This window comes from Helianthus annuus, chromosome 10, assembly GCF_002127325.2.
Source record: "Helianthus annuus cultivar XRQ/B chromosome 10, HanXRQr2.0-SUNRISE, whole genome shotgun sequence".
NCBI lineage: Eukaryota > Viridiplantae > Streptophyta > Magnoliopsida > Asterales > Asteraceae > Helianthus > Helianthus annuus.
This window is the reverse complement of record NC_035442.2, coordinates 162605318-162627693: the sequence shown is the minus strand read 5'-3', so window position 1 is coordinate 162627693 and position 22376 is coordinate 162605318. Positions and strand designations below refer to the sequence as shown.

At 40.3% G+C, this 22376-nt stretch overlaps 1 protein-coding gene across 3 annotated transcripts; it reads left to right on the top strand.

The window, feature by feature from the left end:
- LOC110886294 lies at positions 1–13489 on the top strand. 3 transcript variants are annotated; one of them, XM_022134077.2, is made up of 11 exons: positions 1–445; positions 725–866; positions 980–1042; positions 1157–1285; positions 1710–1760; positions 1889–2029; positions 4638–5292; positions 5356–6356; positions 6429–6626; positions 6697–10521; positions 12620–13489. In XM_022134077.2, the coding sequence occupies exons 2-10, from the start codon at positions 822–824 to the stop codon at positions 7027–7029; spliced, it is 2616 nt and encodes an 871-aa protein (XP_021989769.1). In that variant the 5' UTR covers positions 1–445; positions 725–821; the 3' UTR covers positions 7030–10521; positions 12620–13489. The 3 variants fall into 3 exon arrangements, with proteins under 3 accessions (XP_021989769.1, XP_021989768.1, XP_035834634.1); XM_022134076.2 differs by having other exon boundaries at positions 7–445; positions 959–1042; XM_035978741.1 differs by lacking the exons at positions 6697–10521; positions 12620–13489 and having other exon boundaries at positions 8–445; positions 959–1042; positions 5356–6570.
- Positions 13490–22376: the final 8887 nt, after the last annotated feature.

Sequence of the window (22376 nt, the reverse complement as noted above, 5' to 3'; positions counted from 1 at the left end):
CCGTTGGCTAACGGCTATTTTAATAAAAAAAATTAATGAGTGTGTAATTACTAATTTGTTGGATTTCTTTTAAAACATCCAAAGTGGTATGAAAATCCAAAAGTTTGCATTGTTAATGCAATTGCTATAATGGGTTGTTTTAGGTTAAAAAAAATAAATAAGGGGTTGAAATGGGTCATCTAAAAAGAAGTTGGGTTGAGTAAATTAAAAGCACGGGTCATACAGGTCATTGGGTTTGAATAGAAAAACCACGGGTGACATCACTCATCAGCGATTCCGGGCATCTTCATCTTCTCCGGCCTCCGCCGTCTCCTCCGCCACAAACCCGCCACCGTCTCCGCCATAAACTCTAGGGTTGAGAATTTTGAACGGGTTCTCTCTAGGGTTAGTGAAGAACATCAGCGACGCCCTCGACTTCAGCGGTGTTACCACCGTCAATCATCAGGTTAGTTAAGTTGGGGATTTCTTTTCTTTTCTTTTCAATTGGGTTATAAGGCTCTTGAATTAGGGTCTGACCTAAACAACCCACTTCTTGATTCGTGATTTGAACAATTAATTGGATCAAGATTTATGTGATTTTAAGGGATTGTCTATTTCTATGATTATTATCTTTAGTTTCTATGATCTATAAGACGTAATTGAATTAGAATAGGAAATGAAACTGAAGCTGGACAGAAACCTGTTACTATTTGAAACTTATTTTTTCCAATGGTCTGGTCAACAGTGTTTTGGAACTTGTTTTGACTTGTACACAAGTTTCAAAGGGTTATAGAAGTTCATAAAGGAGGATTTGGATATCGGATTTGAAACGGTTACTTGCTATGGATTCAATCGCGTTGAAACCGCCTGTTTCGGAATCTGATAAGGTGAAGAACTTCACCTTGTTTTGATAAGGATTGTTTATGTTGATTATTTTGGCTTGAAAAGTTTAATTATGATTCGGTTTCGGTTTCTGTAGTGGGGTTGTTTTCTTAAACAGGATGCCTGTAACGAGAAGAAAAAGAAGCGGGTTGTGACCAAGGAAAGAAAAGCAAAGAAAAAGGTCCATTTTTTATTTACTAGTCTGAGAATATCCAAGTGTTATATACAAATTAACTTAATAGATTCACATATGAATTACTCCAACTAATCCCGTCACCATTATAACGTTTTACAGATCAAGGATAGAATTAAACGAGCTGAAAAGAGGTTAAAACTTGGTGTCAAGAGGTTGAAACGTCAACCAGTGGTTAAAGAGAAAAAAATATCATATTGCCGTCACTATATGAATGGAAGATGCCATGAGGTTATCTACTACTTATCTTATAATTTCATTATCTTTTTCTTTCTTATCTTCATTATTAAATGAGTAAATTCCTTTTTGAGTCCCTGTGTTTTAGTGGTTTTAACCATTTGAGTCCAAAATCAAAAAGTTTAACGCCCTGAGTCCCTAGCCATTTATTTTATAACGTTTTGAGTCCAATTTTGTTCATTTTATAACGGTTCGAGTCCAATTTTGTTAAAAAAATTGGACTCAAAAGGTTAAAATTTGTACACAAAAGGACTCAAATGGTTATAAAAAAAGTGTTTAGGGACTCAGGGCGTTAAACATTTTGATTTTGGACTCAAATAGTTAAAACCGCTAAAACACAAGGACTCAAAAAGTAATTTACTCTTAAATTTATCTTTTGGTACTTGTGTAACACTACAAATCTATTCATTTATGACAGGGTGAGAAGTGTAAATTCTCTCATGATACGACCCCTTTAACTAAATCCAAGGTATGTGATTCGGTTTTTGATCCATTTATTATGAATTGGTCAATTTGGGTTATGGTTAATTAAAAGTATTAGCTTTAAAATGAAAAGGGACAACTCAATTCGGTGATTGATGTTTCTTGATTTTGCAGCCATGTTGTGTTTTTGCGCGCCACGCTTGTATGAAAGGTGATGATTGTCCATTCGATCATGAACTATCCAAATATCCCTGCAATAATTATCAAACAACGGGTTCTTGCAGTCGAGGTTCAGCTTGTATGTTTTCTCACGAGGTATTATTTACATCATTTGTACTTATCATCTAAATATCTAATGGACAGTGGCGGACCCAGAAATTTTTTCATAGGGGTGCGGAACATTTTTAAAAATTTTAGGCCTCTAGGTATATAAGTAAAAAAATCGGTTCGTATCGGGTCGGGTCATGTAAAACAAAAGAAATCGCGCCATAACGTCCCTACTCATGGTTCCCATCACAAACAAATTGATCCATAAGTTCATCGCTCCATAACATAAAGTTTCAATTTTAATTTTCAACCCTAGAAATCGTGTGTAATCACCCTAAAAATCATCTAAACAATATAATCACCCTTAAAATCATCTAAACAACCATAAACAACGTCAAAACACATGAAATTTCAAACCTATTTAAGAATTTTGTTACCCTTTGTTGTCGGACGGCGGTGGTTTGCGGCTGCTGATGACGTGCTGTTGTGGTTGCTGTTGTGTTCGATGATCGCTGGCAGGAGACGATCCAAGAGAGGGAGGGCGGGAGGAATTCTAAGAGACTATTGGGCTTATTTTAATTATTATAGTTTGAACTTAGGTTGAGTTTGGTTAATGGGCTAGTAATTAGTGGGCTAATTATGTTTAATGAAATAGTGGGTTAAAGTATTGGGTATTTGGGTTAAGTTGGGTAGTATAAGTTTATATAATTTAGGTAGTTTTTTTTTTAATTAGAGTTTACTAAAAAAATTTAAAATATAAATCGATAACATTTTTTACCTAAGGTGTGTGGACGAAAAATTCCAAGGGGTGCGGAGGAAAAATTCCAAGGGGTGCGGACGGGATTTTCAACGTAAAATAGCATTAAATTTTTTTTCCCGGGGGTGCGCCCGCCCACCTTGGGGTAGGGGTAAGTCCGCCCCTGCTAATGGAAGTAAAACGCCTTATTTTCTTTAAATATTTCACATGTATCGTTCTATATTATAATATCTCATATTTAGCTATTAGCCTATTTCAAAACACTAAGATTATCATATTCATCCATTTCATATTAATTAAAATAGAAGTTAGTGTATTTTGTAACAATTTGTGTCATTGAATAACAAAGAGAACATCATATGCTGAGAATCTGAGATGATCCATAGTAAGAACGTCGTATTCTTATCTGTTTATGCAATTATAAAAAAAGAGTAAAATGCCATTTTCATCCCTGAGGTTTGGCCAGGTAGGTGACATTCGTCCAAAGGTTTGTTTTTCCGCATCTGGAACCAAAAGGTTTGAAATCTTGCCATCTTGGTTTAAAAAAGCGCGAAGCGCTCCGAAGCGTTTTGGTTCCAAAAGCTTTAAGCGAAGCTTCAAGCGCGAAGCGAGAGCTTCACGTATACGAAGCGCTCCATATTATATATAATTATATATAATGTTAATTTTATATATATGTATAAAAAATAGCTATCCATATTATATATATGTATTTTATAATGTTAATTTTGTACTTTTATGCATAAATTAAAAAGTTTAAGGACCAAATGTAACTACTGAAGATAGAGGGGGTTAAATGTTTAAATAGACAAACTATCTTTACACTTTTTAAGTAAAAAGTTAGAAGTTTTAGGGACTGAATGTAAACTAATGAAAGATAGAGGGGTTAAATGTTTAAAAACCTTAACTTATAAAAACCCTAAAAACCTAAAAGACATATACGTAGCCGTCAGCATCTCTCTTCTTCTTCTTCCCCCTTCTTCCTGGTTTCCGGCTGAAAGCAACTCCGTCGCCGGAATTTGTCGCTTAAAAAATGGCCCAAATATTAAAAAATGGCCCAAATAGTGATCTGATTGGCTGGAGCGTCGCTTCACAGCTTCAACGCTTCACCGCTTAAAGCTCGCTTCAGCTCGCTTCATGTAATGCAGCGCTTCAGAGCCAAAAAAGCGTTTTTCCGATCGCTTCATCGCTTCATCGCCTCAAGCACGCTTCAAGCGCGCTTTTTTAAACCAAGCTTGCCATTTTCATCCGGCTTGTTAACTCCATCCATTTTTCTCCATAAAGTTAGGGGTATTCGACTATTCGTCTTATTTGTTAACTTAAAGGGCAATTCGGTCTTTTTCACTTTATGTACAAGCATTTAGCATAATATATAAGTATTCAAAAGACCGAATTGCCTTTACCAAAAAAAAGAAAATACTCCTGACTTAACGGAGAAAAATTGATGGAGTTAACGTGCCGGATAAAAATGACAAGATTTCAAACCTTTTGGATCCAGATGCAAAAAAACAAACCTTTGGCCGAAAGTCGCAAAAATGGCCAAACCTTAGTGGCGGATCTAGAAAATCCGCATAGGGGTAACGTTTCAAAAAAAGGGGTAACGAAATTGAAAAAAACGTCAAATTTTTTCAAAAATTTACACTGCCGTCGGAGCGTCAAGGGGCAACAGGGTTACCCCTTGTAACACATAGGTGCCGCCCCTGCCAAACCTTAGGGACGAAAATGGCATTTTACTCTAAAAAATAAAGTTGCAAGTATATTTTATTTGCTGTGAAATTAGTAAATATGATACTTGTGCTTAGAAGTGTAAATATGATATTATGAAATTTAGAATGTATAAGAAAGTCTTACCTTTCAGAATGTATACGAAGTTAATTCTCTTTTTATTATTATTTTCAGACACAGCCGAGTGAAGGCTCCGTAAATGAGTCAAACAAGTCAAAGCCCGAACAAAAACCTCTTTCAAATTCTGGTTCTAAAAAAGTAGAAACAAATTCTTGTTCGGTACCCAAATTTGTTGATATTACATCAAAATCTACCCACCCACCAAAAGGTATAAACTTTCTTTCACAAGAAAAGTTGCCACTAGTATCCCGACCACCAAAAGGTATAAGCTTTCTTTCACAAGAAAAGTTAACACTAGAATCCCGCCTGTCTCCTAAGGTAGATTCCGGGGTCAAGGAAATTACCAAAACACCCCCGCTATTCCAAGATTTCGAAGAAAAAACCAAAGTGCCCCCAGTAGTGCATGATTTCGAAGACATTACCAAAACTCCCACTGTAGTTCCGCGTGGTATTAACTTTCTGTCGTTTGGTAAAAAACCTGGTTTGGATTACTCAAATGGTGGATATTCTTTAAGAATTAGCAACAAAGTTGAAAAATCCATGTTAAGAATTGACTTGGACTCAAGTCCTGAGCCCCTGCTGAGGACTAAGGCGGTGAAGAGGAAACAGCCAGAAGGTGGGGCTGTGGCGCAGCCTGTGAAGAAGATTGGTCGAAAGAAGATCACTAAGAGGGGCAACCTAGATGCTCTTGCTGCGAAGCTTTCTCTTGGTGGGTATCTTCTTAGCTTCTGTCTTTTCCTTATCGTAAAATAATCTGAGCTTTTCTTTGCAGAGAGGCCTGTTCCATCCGCTCGCGCGGAACCATCATCTGTGTTTAATGATGACCTTCCATCATCACCACCTCGCGTATCTATCAGGGAACAGTTGGAGGGTACCAAGACTGCAGAGATGGAGAAGGCTGTGGAAGTGAAGAAGCCTGTTGAAGTTGAGTTGGAAGCGGAGAAAACGATGGAGGTGGAGACGGTTGACGTTGGTTCTACCAAGCCCAAGTCTCCTGAGGTTGTGGCGCATGGGTCAGGAAAAGGAAAATCTATTTTTGAAGAAGGGTTTCCTGTGATAACCGTTCCTTCTTCCGTGGCCACTTCTGCTCCTCCCCGAGATGATATTGAAGAAAACCCAGTTAATGTTGATCAGAGCTTTATTGCTCAAGATGAAGAAGATTCCCCAATCCGCCCGGACGAGACTCTGGGGGATTATTATTATCGAACTTATTCAGAGAATAGAGCTTCTGAAATCCACGCGCCTTTTTCTGATTGGCAAATTTGCCGTGACTGGTCGCAGGGTATTTTCCCACCTGCTGAAGTTAAATTCCAAAAGGAACGATCTCATGATCATACTTATCGTTCATACCTCGAAGAAACTGCCAGCTCAACTTCCACCACTCATAGAATAGTGCGCGAATTGCGCAGCATGCATAAGGAGTGGGATGCTTTCGAAGCGTACAAAAAGGAAGTTGCCGAGGAAAAGTCGAAGGTTGCCGCGTTGAGGGCTAAGCTTGATGCTGATCAAGCTGAGTTTGAGAGTGAGCAGAAAACAGAGGAGTGGTCTGCTGCAGGGTGGAAGAGGAAGGCTGAATCTGAAGCTGCTTTTCTCTCAGAAGAACGAAAACGTTGGAAGGAAATTTGTGACAAAGATAACAGTGAGAAGATGGTTCTTCGGAACAACATTAACAATCTCAAGGCGGAGATTGAAAAGTTAAAGAAAGAAAAAGCTGAGGCTGAAGCTGCTCGTGATGAAGCTCGTTCTCACAGAGAAATGAGCGGGCAGAGAGAGGTACAAACCTGCGCCACCCTTACGCTTAGAAATAAGGAGATAAAATAACTCACTTCTTTATTATCTGATCAGGAACAAACCAAGGCGGAGCTTGAGTCAGCCAAAAAAGACTTGCAACTCGAAAGAGTTAAAAAAACTGAAGCCGCGCGCCGTCTGACCAAGACTGAAGGGAAATTAAAAAGTTCTGAGATTGCCCGGGTGACAGTGGAGAGCTTGGTTGAACCTCTGATGAATGATATGCTATGGATGAGGCATCATGGGATTATCAATGTATGTCAACCCCCCTGTAATATTTCTGATAAGTTTGTGCATTTTCTTATTGTGATTTCTGTCTGGGCAGGTTGCAAATTCGATCCTAAACTCAATTGATTTAGATCAGACTGTTGCCAATTTGATGGTTAGCGCGCGTAATGACGGATATACTCAGGGGTATGCAGAATGTACCCAACATGTCAATGATGCGCTAAGGGTTGATTGGGACAACAGTAGATCTGCCACGCGCAGAGTTGATACTGGTGCTGCCCATGCTGCTGCTAAAGCAGAGTACAACAACTTGCGCCTTCCGGTGATGGATTTGGTAACCACTGCACTTCAGTCTGACGATTTTGTGGCGCAACTGAAGGATATGCTCCCGGATGAAGCGGATGCTTCCGATGATGAAGACTTAGAATAGGTTGTCTTGTACTTGATAGTTGTTGAACCTGTTTGGGATGCGGATCCCGTTTATGTTATATTTTGTTAAGGCGCTGTTGCGCAAGTAACTTTTGTCAATGCGCTGCCGCGCAAGTAGTTTTGTTAATGCGTTGCCGCGCAAGTAACTTTATGAATGCATGGTATGTTTTAGTTACAATGTTTGCATGAGTGCAATTACTTTGTTTAGCTAAGACAAATAAAGATGATATAAAGCTCATGTGTAAACGTAGGGCTGGACCTTGCGCAGTACCTGTGACCGCGGACCGTTCATGAGACTCGTGTCGGATTGCCATAGTGTTTTTGTGCTTACCAAAAGAAATTGCATGCATTTGTAATAAAATATAAAGGTGTAGTGTAACAGACTTTGTATTGATTTGGATATGGCGCAGAGGCCATGTACAAAGCTGCTATTAGGATAAATAAGAAACTTAAGTTACTGCGCATGTAAATAGTCCTTGTGCCATAAGTTGACAAGTTGAGGAACCTGCCAAATATGAAGGAAACTATGATTACATGCGCGCTGAACTATCCTGGACCCTTAGGCTTGCTTAGCTTTTTTGTTTCTTGGCTCTTCGTCTCCACGTGTGATCTGCTTGATTTCTTTGCGCACGTTCTGAACTAAATGGGTAAGTTATCCACTCTGGAGTGCATTTTTTCTATTTCAGTGCGCAGACTGATGCAGTTGTTTGTGGTGTGCCCATTATCTTTGTGTGCCCATTATCTTTGTGTGCCCATTATCTTTGTGATACAGTAGAAGTTTGGATCTTGTCCTCTCTTGTTTTTCATTGGTGGTGGTGTTTTGAACTGGTAATTCTCGGTGCTTAGCACTTCCGCAGGTGTCTTGGTAAGAGGCGTCCACTGCCTTTCGTGATTTTCTTGCTTGACTTCCTTTTGAGCTGTGATCTTTTTAATTGTTGCGCGGGCATCATTTAAAGAGTATGCGCCTGAAGTTCATGACATCCGCGGAGTCTCGAATGGAGCGGCGCTGCTGGCTGAAATGAACCGGAAATTTCTCATTAAGATCAACCCAGGATGTTAATTTACCTACTGGTAGATTGTCAAACCAAAGGCGCGCGACGCCTGTAAGGGTTTGGACAAACAAGTGGCACCACATAGGTAGTGTCCATCCGCCGACTAGCCCCGCGCTGGTGAACAAGCGCAGGTGATCATCAAGATCTGACAATCCATTGAACTTTCCTACATTTGAAGGTAATTTTGCCCGCTCGAGGGGAGCCAGTGCAATCTCTCTGACAAACTTTGAGTTTTCAGCAGCTTCCGTTGGTCGATAAATCAGATTGTAGTCATACTCCGCTTCTGGGTTATAAACCGCACAGATTTTTGGTTTGTGACTTGCTTGATCTTTCTGTATCTGATTGAAAACGCTTGTGTTGTCGTGTTCATTATACGTTCTGTCGTATTCATCAGTTTGGGTGTCCCGCTTTTGTGATAAACGCAGGCCCAATCGTGAATGAACCGATTGGCGTTTTTGAGAGTATTGCTCTTCACGGTGATCTCGTCGTCTGGATCCAGAATGAGTATACTCATATCTGGTGCTAGATTTGGAGTTGACTTCTGTATCGTCATCCGACATGTGTGATGGTGAATCATAATGCAACACTCGAGGTGCAGATGGAGCTCGCCCCTGAGCTGCAGATCTACGCGTCTGTGGTGCTGGTTGAGCAGTTTGTGCACAAAGCTGTGCATAAACGGCGTTCAACGCACCTTGGGACTTAACATACCAAGAGATTGGAGTCTCGCTAGGAGGTAAAATTGAGCTGATCGGGATTTCAGGCTGTACTCCTGGTGTAACAGGATCATTCACATGATTATCGTTGTTCTGAACATCGTTATCATCAGATGCTTCTTCCACGATCCTTTCGACACAGGAAACATGAGCAAAATTGCCCTGTTTTCTGGTCGAGGGCCTGGTGGATGATTCGACGGAGCTTCTGCCATTGAAAACAGAAGGGAAGAAATGAATCAATCGAGAAGATGAAAATGAAAATAGAAGAATCGGTGGGCGCCAATGAAGAAACCGTGAACTAAATTGACCGGAATCAATTAGATCGAGGGTCTCTACATAAAAAGGGTTAATCTCCTCGTCGATTCGATGGCTGGGAACTACTTCACTGGAAAACACTGTAAAACAGAAAGCCGTTAGACTCGCCACGGGGAGAATGGGGGTTCTCTCCGTGACCACCCCCGGCGTGAGAATAAGTATAGTGATCTCGAAGACGATGAAGTAGTAAGAGTGAGAGTAAGTGAAAGTAACCTGTGAGATCATACCTGGTGTATCTTATTTATAACCGGATTTGGGCGGGAAAATGTGTAACGGAGGGCACCTTTCCGTTGGCGGTTATCTCTCTTTTCCGTCAATCTTTAACTTTACATCCATGCATACGGATCAAGTGTTTGATCGACAAGTGTTTGATCGACGGCTGGGGAGATGCCACGGAAAAGTGATTTTGTGTAGATCTCTCTTTAAGTTGTTGCCCTTATCGTGACTTACATGAGCGTCTAAGATTGTGCCACGTCACATTCGGTTGTAACCGAATGACCATGCACGATGAGCATTAAGGCTTTCTAGAAGATCTACAGCTGTAAACCATTGTGCCTTTGCCACGTGTCCATTTTGTTATAACAAAAAAGATTCCTTTGTTCAAGTCTCAATTTTAAGCGCGCGGAGATGTTTAGGAGTTTATCTTCAAGCCTAACTGTACCCTTGCGCGAGCAAGGGTGTTAGTTGAATATTTGTCCTTTTTTTCTCCGGCGCATGGACATCGAAGACTGTTCTTTTCCAACTCTTGTTTAGAACCGCTGCGCGGCCGCGTAGGGTCTTATTTAAGATGCTCTTGGAATGAAGTTAGGGTATGGTCCTATGCGCTTGCGCAGGGTTTTTGGGACCATACCCCTTCAGAGAGAACCAAAACTTTTAAAACAAAGTAGTAGTCTTGGGGTTAGAATTGTTAATTGTAAAAGTTGGGGGTTAGTTTGTCGGTGGGAAACACGTCCGGCCATTGATTTTAGAATAGGTATAATACGTAAAACGTACTTTTAATCACAAAAACTATTTAATATTTATAAATTATATTTTATTATTCAATCCATTTAGGCTAAGCAGTGTGGGGGTCGTCGGGCCCAGTCCACACCGCCCCCACAACCCCGTCTCGTCCCCAACGACGACGGTGACGACCCATTTGTTTGAAATGTTAGCCGTTGGGTAACGGCTATTTAATAAAACAAAATTAATGAGGGTGTAATTACTAATTAACTTTTGGGTGTTAACTCAAAGACGAGGTAGGCTAGTTGCAGAAGATAAAAAAATGTGAAAACTCGCCGGCCGCCGGTGTTTATAGAGGTCCGAAGAGACGGTGACGATGGAGAAATCAGAAACGCCGTCTTAGCAGCCGGACTGTCGATACCCATCTTCATATCCTAACCCTCTGCTATTATGATCCTAATTCAAATTCAGGTATGTATCTACTTGTTGTATGCAGAATGTTTCTTTTTTAGGGTTTTCTCTAGGGTTTATATATGAAGTGATTACCTCAGTTTTATTAATTGACTGACTGGGGTGTATAAAATCATAAATTAAATAGTAATTTGCAGTTGTTTAGGTTTTAACTGTATGTTTGCTTTGTGATCAATTTCTTATGTTTTTTTTTTTTTTTTTTTTTTTTTTTTGGGTAAAGAAGAACATATTTTAAATGTAGGTGATGACCACGGAACCATGAATATATTTGTTTTCAATTTCTTATGTTTAGAGATATCATTTTAACAAATCATGTTTTGGGAGACTATGCTAGATGTAATACGTGCTCTATGTATGTTTATACCATTTTAACAAATCATGTTTTGGAAAGGAGAAAAATGCCCGGATAGTCCCTGTGGTTTCGCATTTTTTCACCTATAGTCCCCAACTTTCTAAAATTACGTGAATAGTCCCCAACTTTTCATTTTTTGTTCCCGGATAGTCCCTAGGTCTAACTTCAGTTTGTTTTCTCTGTTAAGTGGGTGTGAAATGACCAATTTACCCTTTCCTTTAAAAGGCCAAACCACAGGGACTATCCGGGCATCTTCTACATTTTCAGAGAAAAACCCCACCACCACACTTCATCTTCAACCTCCACCCACCATCACCCTCCTCCACCCTCCACCATCACCTTCTTCTCCGGCAACCACAAAACACAGTTTCCAGAAAATCGTGGCACCGCTGGGATGAAACAAAGACCACCGACACCACCAGGACCACCGCATCGTGTGATAATGGTCACAATAAAGTTTTCCCAAATATGGATGTTGTACCCTGATAAAAAATCCAGTATCCAACATGAGATGAATCATACAAAGAATAGAAAATTGTCAATAAACACTTATGCAGTATACCTTATTCCACTGAAAAACCTCTCCATTGTCGAATTCCAAAGTTAAAACCCCAACAGGGTCGAGTTGAATCGAACGACCCCAAATTTTGTTTTTCAAGATGCTATCTCCCCCAAAACTTCCATCCTTTACCCTCACAGTGACATACTACAATCATCGGGTGATGAACCTATTGCTATCTCCCCAAAACTTCTATCCTTTACCCTATACTCTCTACCCACCACCACCCAACCCCGCCGCCACCGAACCGAGACACGAGTTATAATCTGACCCGAAACAGAAATAACCATCACCATCACTGCTGCTGTCGCCGGCCGGCCCAAGCGCCGCCGGCGACATTCCCTGCCGTGATACCGAGTCACCGGAAAAAAAATAAGGAGAACATGAGGGAAACGTGTTTACTGATCATAAATCGAAGAAGAGTAAATACTCTTACCAAAGAAATTGCGGCGGCCTCCATCATCTTCGACATGATCGGAAAATGGCCGGAGTAAGAACATCGCCGTAGCCGTCGCCGGCGGCTGCGTCTTTCTCTCTCTCTCTTTCTGCAGATTTCTCTCTCCTCGATCTCTCTCGTTCTCTCTTTATTTCTCTTTTGTTGTAGCCGTATGTCGCCACCACCATGGTGGCCGGCCGTTTAATCGGGGTGTGGGATGTGGTTGCCGGAGAAGAAGGTGATGGTGGAGGGTGGAGGAGGGTGATGGTGGGTGGAGGTTGGAGATGAAGTGTGGTGGTGGGGTTTTTCTCTGAAAATGTAGAAGATGCCTGGATAGTCCCTGTGGTTTGGCCTTTTAAAGGAAATGGTAAATTGGTCATTTCACACCCACTTAACAGAGAAAACAAACTGAAGTTAGACCCAGGGACTATCCGGGAACAAAAAATGAAAAGTTAGGGACTATTCACGTAATTTTAGAAAGTTGGGGACTATAGGTGAAAAAATGCGAAACCACAGGGACTATCCGGGCATTTTTCTCTTTGGAAAGTGAAGTGTTTCTTTTGGTTAAGGTTTTTCAAGCACCCATGAAAATTTTATGCTTTGTAAAATAAATAAATTATTATAAGAGTAGAAATTTGTTATTCTAGTGCCTCATTGGATAATATTAACACAAACCCTAGTTCCGAATCTTCTGAGCACTCGTACAACAAGTTAATCACTTTCTCATTTGACGTTTTGTTTTTACATGTAGATAAGCCCCCCGATGTTCCCTTGGATTGCACTGATAATGAGTCCCAATTTCAACAACAAATGTCTATGGATGAAACCCAAGTGGTTTCGAATACCCAAAAAGGCGGTTTATATAACAAACACGTGGAATCAGCAAAACATCATCATAACATATCAGGAGAAACTTCTCAAAAAAACCCTTCAGTCAACGTTGATATAACTTGTTCTTCTCCTCATTTACCCACAAATGAAGAAGGAGAAATCTCCGGAGATTTTATGGATGTCATTCTCGAAATCGATACAAAATCTGTGGGCGAGCCTCGAGATTTTAAGGGACTTAAAAATGACAGTAAAGATGTGGGGGGAGAGTAAATAAAACCACAAGAAATTTGGTGGATTATTCGGAAATAGCTGTTCATTCGAAATCCCACGAGTATACCTGGTGAAGGTTAGCGTTATTTTAACAAATTTACTCGAGTAAAGTTCTCAACTGATAACATAGTGATGAGAATATGGATTGGAGGGTTGTGCACTGGGTCAGAAATGGTATGGTTTGGGTTCGGTTGCGTTGAGCGGGAACACTTTTCTTCAAAATCTTTATCTATATATTATATGAATAATTAGCGTGCCAAGTTTGATTACAAAAATCATATTGTGTTAATAATAATTTGTTTTTTTTTTTTATTGTGATTTAGAGAATTACTTTGGGTGACTTTCAGGATGGTTGTAAGAATCGCTAGGCGCTAGTCGGCCGGTGGGGTACCGATTAGCGATTAGTTGGGATTAGTCTTGATTAATCGGGATTAATCAGATTAGGATTTTTATATGTAATTTTTAGTTTTATACATATTATACAATATTACAACCAACTCATGACGAGGCTTTAAGCATACTATGTTCTTGAACTTTTTTACTAACCTTGTTTAACCCATCTCCTATATTGGGCCATGTTCAGGATGTAATCATTTGGCATTATGAAACGCCAATCCCAACGAGTAAACGGATTCTAAGGATCAAAAAAACATGCCATGAGATTCGTATTCCAAATCATAACATTCAAATGAATTCCATAAACTAAATAGATCCTCAAATGGAAACCATTAAAAACACCAAACCAATATCTATCATGTCTCGAGTTGACTAATTAACTATACATCTTTCACTCATAAATCATATTATACCCTTATACAATTAGCAATTTAGGGTATGTCTCATTTGTTTAAAAGTCACACCCTTTAGTTCATTTTACTCACACCCTTTCATTATATACTTAGGTCATGTCTTATTTATTTAAAAGTCACATCTTTTATTTCATTTTACTCACACCATTTCATTTGTTATTATATATTATATTACCTATACTTACAAAAAGCAAAGTATTTCTCTTTATCCACGTGAAGTTTCGAAGGGATGCAACTTATATATTTTTACCCACTATATCTCTACCCAGATAACCGCCATCACAATCCAACAACAATATTTACTCTCAAACTTTACCGTTGTCATGAGGCCGACCCAAACATTCAACAACCTGCGTGCACAAACGGAGGCGTCTCCTCCCACCACCCCATTTCAAACAGCACACACGTCTCCTCCAACGGCCACCACCCCTATCGTTTGCCACCTTTTCACCACTCTATATAACCATCACCACCCCCATTTTTGTTCTCCTGCCGTAAGAACGTCAACGTGCTTTTTTGGCCTTCACCGTAACCGTAAGACAGAAGGTGGCGATAGGCGTGTCATAGTAGGAGATAGGAAAACGGTGTACGACGGGATGGACCGCTTTACAGGAGACTTACGTTGTTCCAGCGTCGTCCAAAATCTTTACCACGTACCGACGTTTTCAAGTCAGTATTCACATTCGTTCCATTGAATTGAATTAATTACTGTTTTTATACTTGAATTTCTAAGTGTCCTTCGTGTCTTTGAATTTAATTGATTCATGTTAAGTGTGATATAAGAATGAAACAAACAATAACTATGGAAAAGGTTGAATCGCTTAAACATAAATTAAATTCAAGAAGCAAAAACCAACGACCATGGAAAAGTTTGAATTTCATTGAACATAATTCTAAATCTAAACTTTTGATATCGCCAAATGTTTGATTGGTTGACGTTCAATAGGCAATAGGAAACTATTGATTTGAAAGATACACAGAAAAATGATTTGAATAGTCGTGACAGTGATGATTTGAAAAAGAAGATTTATGCATAAATGGAAAGATTCATTAGTATTAAAGTAAAAGACTGATGTATTACGCTTGATGAAAAATGATTTGAATGGGTTTTTCATCGAGGGTAGTATTCGGTCGTCACCAAACTGATTATCTATCCAAATCTTGATCGTATTTGCTTCTTACCGAACATCAGGCTTTGTGCGAAACCTTGATCTCTGTTTCAAACAGGGCCGGCCCAACCCTATAAGAAACTAAGGCTTGGGCTCCATAATTTTAGGGCCTCCGTTTGAAAGAAAACAAAATGTATTATGTAATTTTAGCTTAGCGGCAAAGTTGCCACTTTGCGGCTTTGCAAACCCAAGTTTAAATCCCAGCCAACAATTTTTATTTTACTATTATGTTCTTTGGGTTACTTGATTGGTTCGGCATTTCCAGATTGTTTGTAATCCGATTCTTTATATCATGCTTCAAAAGAACATATTTTATGGCATCTTTTCTTTATATTGCGGTATGTATTTCTAAAGGTAATAGAACTTTGAAACATATTAATTTCTTTGTAATGTTACAGTTTGCACTTGACATTTTGTGGATATGATATTTTGACCAACATTTGTGGTCTTCACATGGAAATAAGCTATTGAAATTAGTCTCAAAAGGCCTTTGTGTTTGGTCGCTAATTTAAATTACGGTTTTTTAAAAGTAGCAATTGTCCATATCTTTAACTGTATTTGTATAAATAAGCGATAATAATTAATATCCCGTGGCAACGCGCGGGTTGGCACTAACTCGTTAATAAAAAAAATCAACCCTAAGGTCAAAACTTTTTACAACACTTGTCGTCTTCGCATTTACTTTAAATATAAACCACCAAATCTCGCTTATATATAACCTCTAGGGTCAAGTTATTCTACAAAGTCTTCTAATTGTAAGAAGTGTAAGAAGGATTTATAGAGTGACAAGTGTCTAATAACCTAAAACTAAACCCACTACATCACCACCAAAAACCTAAACACCCACCCCCCCCCCCCGGGCAAAAAAAAAAAACAAAAAAAAACTATACCTCACAAAAAAACCCCCAAAAAACCTAAACCCCCCCCCACCCCACCCCCCCCCCCCCAAAAAAAAAAAACCTAACCCCCCCCCCCACACCCCCAAAAACCTAAAAAAAAACTAAACACCCACACCCACCCAAAAACCTAAACCCCCACCCCCCACCCCCTCGGCAAAAAAAAAAGGTTTTTTTTTAGGGTGGGTGATGGGGGGGGGGGGGAGGTGGGGGTTTAGGTTTTTGGTGGTGGTGGATGTTTAAGGTGTTTTTTTTTTTTTTTTTTTTTTTTGTAGTGGGTTTTTTTGTGTAGTGGGTTTTTTTAGGTTATTGGACACTTGTCACTCTATAAATCCTTCTTACACTTCTTACAATTAGGATCCTTTGTATTTGATCCTAATCCATAACGTCTAAACCATCTTAAACTTCATTCCACACCCAAATCGACACCACCCATGGAAGTCTCCAACCACATTAAAAACAAAAAAAACCCTAGAACCACCTGGTTATAACCATGGGTATCAATATGAAAGGTCTCAAAACTCATGTGTATAGTTTGAGGCACACAAAAATCCCAAGGGTACCAAAGTGTAACCAACTTTCAACCGCTCATTTCCCAACAATATATGTTGGGTTGACCAGAGCACTTACTCCAGAACCTGTTAGAATGTCTGGTCCTATTAATTTAAGCCCACTACTACTTAAACTAATGATAACCGTCAATGACCAAATGACCACCAATACGATTACAAACTAATGGTAGGTAGACGAGCAACAAGCTGCGCCGCTATCCTTTTCTGAATAGCAAACCCTACCCTGCTAAACACAAAATTCTGCCCCTTAACATGTGCGGTGTTACTGCTTACCACCTGTTGAACCCGCTTTAGGAACTGCACCGCTTCAGGGGCGAGAGCGCCAAATGTATCGAAAGCGAATGGGACGAACACGTGCTGATTCTCGATGCAAGCTTTTTCGTGTTTAGCTACTTTGCCCGCCTCTGCCTTGGTTATCGCCTGTCCCGCCACAAACCCGTGGTCCCTTAGCCCAACGAGGGGGGACACACCTGTCAAATCGACACACGCGTGTTTCCCTCCTTCCCATCCAAAAACAAGAATGTCAGCGGGCCGTAGCGTAGATCTCCCTTCTAATGGATCAGTGCTGCCAAAACCCACCGGCGATCTCCTCCGGCGGAGAATCCGGTGCACTTTTACAAATTGGACCTCTCAATTCTTATGTTTCCGGCAACCCTGATTCCAAAGTCGCCGTTCTTCTTGTTTCTGATGTTTTTGGTAATTCATTTACTCCACTTGTAACTTTTTGTTTATCTTATGATGTTGACTTGTGTGTTTTTGAAACACCTCCGTTGTTCTTGTTTCTGATGTTTTTGGTAATTCAAAGTTAACGAAGCTACTTCATTAAAACACTTACTCTTTGTGAAGTCTATGATATGGTCCATACGGTAGATCATCGTTGCCTGTCACTACGGCTGTAAATGAATCAAACGTTTAGCGAACCTTTCGTAGGAAGCGCTAGTTCGTTTAATAAATGAACGGACATGAAAAAGGAACACGAACAAAGTTCGCGTTCATTTATCGGGAATGTTCGGTAATATACTTGATGTATTCGTTTACGTTCTTTCATGGTCGTTTGTTTAGTATAGTGATATGTGCATCAAACTGGTCAATCCCATGTTCCCCATGCATTCTAGAATGAAACTGTTTTGTTTGTTTACTACACTTATTTTCTTTTGTTATTCCTATTTATTTGTAGGGTAGTGGGTACATGATCATGTTAGTTATTTCATTATCTTTCTTTGTAAGCCTTTATAAGATGGCATCGTGAGTTTATGAGAAGTTATCAATGAAGAAATGAATTAGTAAATCTGGTTTCCCTCTAATTTGCTTTCTGGCTTCTCTCTATAATTTCTTGGATCATTTGATTACGACTTGGTTCGTAACATATAGTTTATGTTCAGTTTTAAAAATTAATGCAACAAAGAATCAGGATCAAGTATACCTGGTGAAGGTTAGCGTTATTTTAACAGATTTACTCGAGTAAAGTTCTCAACTGATTACATAGTGATGAGAATATGGATTGGATGGTTGTGCACTGGGTCAGAAGTGGTATGGTTTGGTTGTAAGAATCGCTAGGCGCTAGTCGGCCGGTGGTGTACCGATTAGCGATTAGTTAGGACTAGTCTTGATTAATCGGGATTAATCAGATTAGGATTTTTATATGTAATTTTTAGTTTTATACATATTATACAATATTACAACCAACTCATGACGAGGCTTTAAGCATACTATGTTCTTGAACTTTTTTACTAACCTTGTTTAACCCATCTCCTATATGTATTATATTATACAATATTACAACCAACTCATGACGAGGCTTTAAGCATACTATGTTCTTGAACTTTTTATTAGAATTGGTATTGCAGAGAACAATTCCTTTGGTTTATTATTTTCTGATGCATAAACAAGAAGAATACATTGGAATAAATAGATCCTATCAATAACTAAGAAAGGAAACCGTATAACATAAACATGGAAATAGGATCGGTGGTTGGCAGACAATAAGGAGGAAGACATGGTATGATTTTGAATTCCAATACTCCCCCTCAAGATGGAGCATGAAGATCTTTAATGCCCATCTTGCTGATTAATGAGTGAAGCTGCTGAGATCCGACACCTTTTGTGAGCACGTCTGCAAGTTGAAGTTTGCTATCGATAGACATGGGGATAATTTCTTTCGAGTCCACACGCTCCCGAAAAAAAAACAATCCATTTCAACGTGTTTTGTACGTTCATGAAACACTGGGTTGTTGGCAATGTGACGAGCGGCTTGATTGTCACAGAACAACGGGATTGGACCAGTAACGTGAACCTGCAAATCCTTGAGCAACCATCTAACCCAAAGAATCTCACTGACCGTCGATGCCATTGCCCTGTACCCAGCTTCTGCTGATGAACGGGACACGGCAGATTGTTTCTTCGTTTTCCATGAGATGGCACTTCCCCCAAGCAAAAGTAAATAACCCGTTCTAGATCGCCTCGTGAAAGGACATCCGAGCCAATCGGAATCCGAATATGCTGTTAGTTGTAAAGGTCCTTTTCGTGAGAGTAGGATACCTTGTCCAGGAGTTCCTTTAAGGTATTTTAGCACCCGATTTGCAGCTTCTAAGTGGTTTTGTCGTGGGTCGGCAACGAATTGGCTCAGAACATTAACAGAGTAGGTAATGTCTGGTCTAGTAGCTTGCAAATAAAGTAACCGACCCACTAGTCGTCGATACTGTGTGGCATTAACCCGAGTTTCATCTTCACCTTTATCAAGCTTGATTCCTTGGTCGAACGGGGTAGCACACGGACGGCAGCCCAACATGCCACTGTCCTCCAAAATGTCCAATGTATATTTCCTTTGGCTCAAGACCAAACCATCCGCGGTTTTTGCCACTTCGATGCCAAGGAAATATTTTAAGAGACCAAGGTCCTTGATGCTGAATTCTTCATCGAGTCTTCTCTTTGCTTGTTGAATATGCTCAATATTGTTTCCTACGATGATAACATCGTCCACGTAAATGAGAATAGCCGTGTAAATTCCTTTCTTTTGGAACGTAAACAAGGAATGATCGGCCATGGATTGGCGGAATTGTAACCCAAGAAGGAACTTTGTAAACTTGTGGTACCAATTCCTGGAAGCCTGCTTGAGACCGTAGAGGGACTTTCGAAGACGACAAACCCTCGTTTCATTTTCCTTTGAGAAGCCTTTCGGGATTTTCATATAAACTTCCTCATGCAGATCCCCATGAAGGAAAGCGTTGTTCACATCTAATTGGTGGATGCACCAATCTTTCTTGACGGCGACCGCCAAAAGGGTTCGGACGGTAACGAGTTTAGCCACCGGAGCAAAAGTTTTGTGATAATCCACTCCTTCCATTTGAGTGAAACCTTTAGCTACAAGCCTTGCCTTGAATCTTTCAACTTCGCCGTTGGACTTGTACTTTGTTTTGTAAACCCACTTGGAGTCAATGGCTTTCTTTCCTTCGGGCAAATCTTCCAAAGTCCATGTTCCATTCTTTTCAAGAGCCTTGATCTCTTGTTGCATGGCCTCTCTCCATCGCTTATCCTGTGCGGCTTGTTCAAAACATCTTGGCTCATCATTAGAGTCAATGGTGGTCAAAAAAGCTTTATGCGATGTTGAAAAATTTGTCATACGAAATAAAGTTTGAGAGAGGGTGTACCGTAGAGGGATCTTGATCGGAGGCGGATTGTGAATGGTCGACCGAGGGGGGAGCTTTACAATGTAGTCGTTGAAACGAGAGGGCTGACTTCGATTTCTTTTACTTTGGGACTGGGTGGTAGGAGCTGGACTTGGAGCATCGGTGGTGTTGGGCTCGGTATTGGGCTCACTGTAATTAGGGGGCTGTTCATTCGTATCAGGCCCATTAGGAACAGCGGGCTCCTCATCAAGGGGGGGCCGTGGGCTCTTGGTTCTGTTCTGGGCCCTCTTCAACATCAAAAAAATCTTCTGATCTTTCTTCAGCCATATGCATCTCAATAGGATCATCATATTTAGCTTCACTTAGGATCTTAAAAGGTTCATCATGATGAGTGTCAATTTCCTTAACCGTCTTAAACGGGAGGTTATTTTCACAAAACAAAACATCTCTACTCACAATGATCCTTTTACTTTCAATATCATAAACCTTGTATCCCTTTGTACCAAAAGGATATCCTAAAAAAACTCCAGGTCTCCCCCTTTCTTCAAACTTATCCCCCTTCGTGTTGTGATTTTTATAATATGCTAGGCAGCCAAAGACTCTTAGGTGATCGTATTTGGGTTTTTGATTCCAAACTAACTCATAAGGCGTCTTATTTTTAATAACCTTGGAGGGCAGTCTGTTTATTAAATACGCAACGGTCAGGATACATTCCCCCCAAAACCTTTTTGGGACATTTGCTTCAAACCTTAAAGCACGAGCTGTTTCAAGGAGATGCCTATGTTTCCTTTCAACGACCCCGTTTTGTTGGGGTGTGTGAGGGCAAGTAGTCTCCAATAGGATCCCATTTTTATTGTAAAAATCAATGATAGAGTTTGAAGTAAACTCTCCTCCGTTATCACATCGAACCCTTTTAATTTGTTTTCCAAATTGAACTTCAATTAATTTTTGAAAATTTATGAAACAATTGCTGGCTTGACTTTTGTGTTTTAAGAGGAAAACCCACACTGATCTACTAAAATCATTAACTATGGTGAGGAAAAATTTTGCCCGTGTGTAGGATGGCGTCCTATACTCACCCCAAATGTCACAATGGACAACTTCAAAACAATCATTGGTTTTAATAAAACTAGAAGGAAACGAGGTTCGGGTATGTTTTGCCTTGATACAGGAATCACAAAAATCATTACTAGGTTTAATAGAATTACTTTTGAGAAAGTCTATATTTGAGAGCTTTTCCTTTCAAGCATGACCCAATCTCTTATGCCACGTGTCTACCGTAGTCATCATAGCTTTTCTGGTTTCCCCGGTCATCTTCAAATGATACAATCCCCCTCGGCGTTCACCAGCTCCAATCAAGCTCCTCGTACGCAACCCCTGTATGACAAAAAAATTAGGGAAGAAGGTTACAGCACTTTGTAATTCTTTACTCAACCGACTTACTGAGAGAAGATTGCATTTAAAGTTTGGAACATAAAGAACCCCTTTTATTTTAATTCCTCCTGTAATGATAGATTCGCCTCTTCCCTCGACGGGAATGGCGTCTCCGTTCGGAATCACGACCGGAGCTTCGCAGGAGATTTTCTTGGGATTTTTAATAAGTTCTGGTTGATGGGTTATGTACTCGGTGCAACCCGAATCCATTACCCACGAACCGCTTTTTATACCTGCCATGTTGGCCTCTGGTTTCACATTTTCTCCATTGCTACTTCCTGAAAAAAAAATCCACAAAAGATTTGTATTGATCATCGGTTAGGCCAGGAATGGGACACGCTCCTGCCTCGACACACCCAGCCTTTGGTTTGGTTTTCTCTTCTTTCTTCCCAGGCCACCAGTCTGGATACCCGACAAGCTTGAAACACCCCTCGCGTTTGTGGCCATTCTTTTCGCAGAAGGTGCAGTAGAGATTTTCTTTGGTCTCCTTCGCCTGCCGACTTACTCCCTTTTCTTTTGATTGCCCAAATCCTCCGTCGCGTCTTTGGAAGGCTTTGAACGCAACCTGTTCAGGCACGGTTCGGCTTTCGTTTGATATTGCCCTTTGTCTCTCGTCTTCCGCCAGCATGTGGTAAGCCACTCCCAGGGTGGGAGTTGGTTTGGTGGCCAAGATCTGGGTCCTAATCACAGCAAATTCATTGTCTAGTCCCATGAGAAATTCATAGAGTTTCTCCTTCTCAAGGTGTTGTGTGATCTTTTTGCCTTATTCACAGGTGCACTTGTTACAGGAACAACGTGGGAAGGATTGCGTTGCCTCGTCCCACAACGAACGTAGCCGCGCGAAGTAGGCGGAAACCGTGGACCCATCTTGTCTGGTAGCCGCTATCCTTTGTTTTAGTAC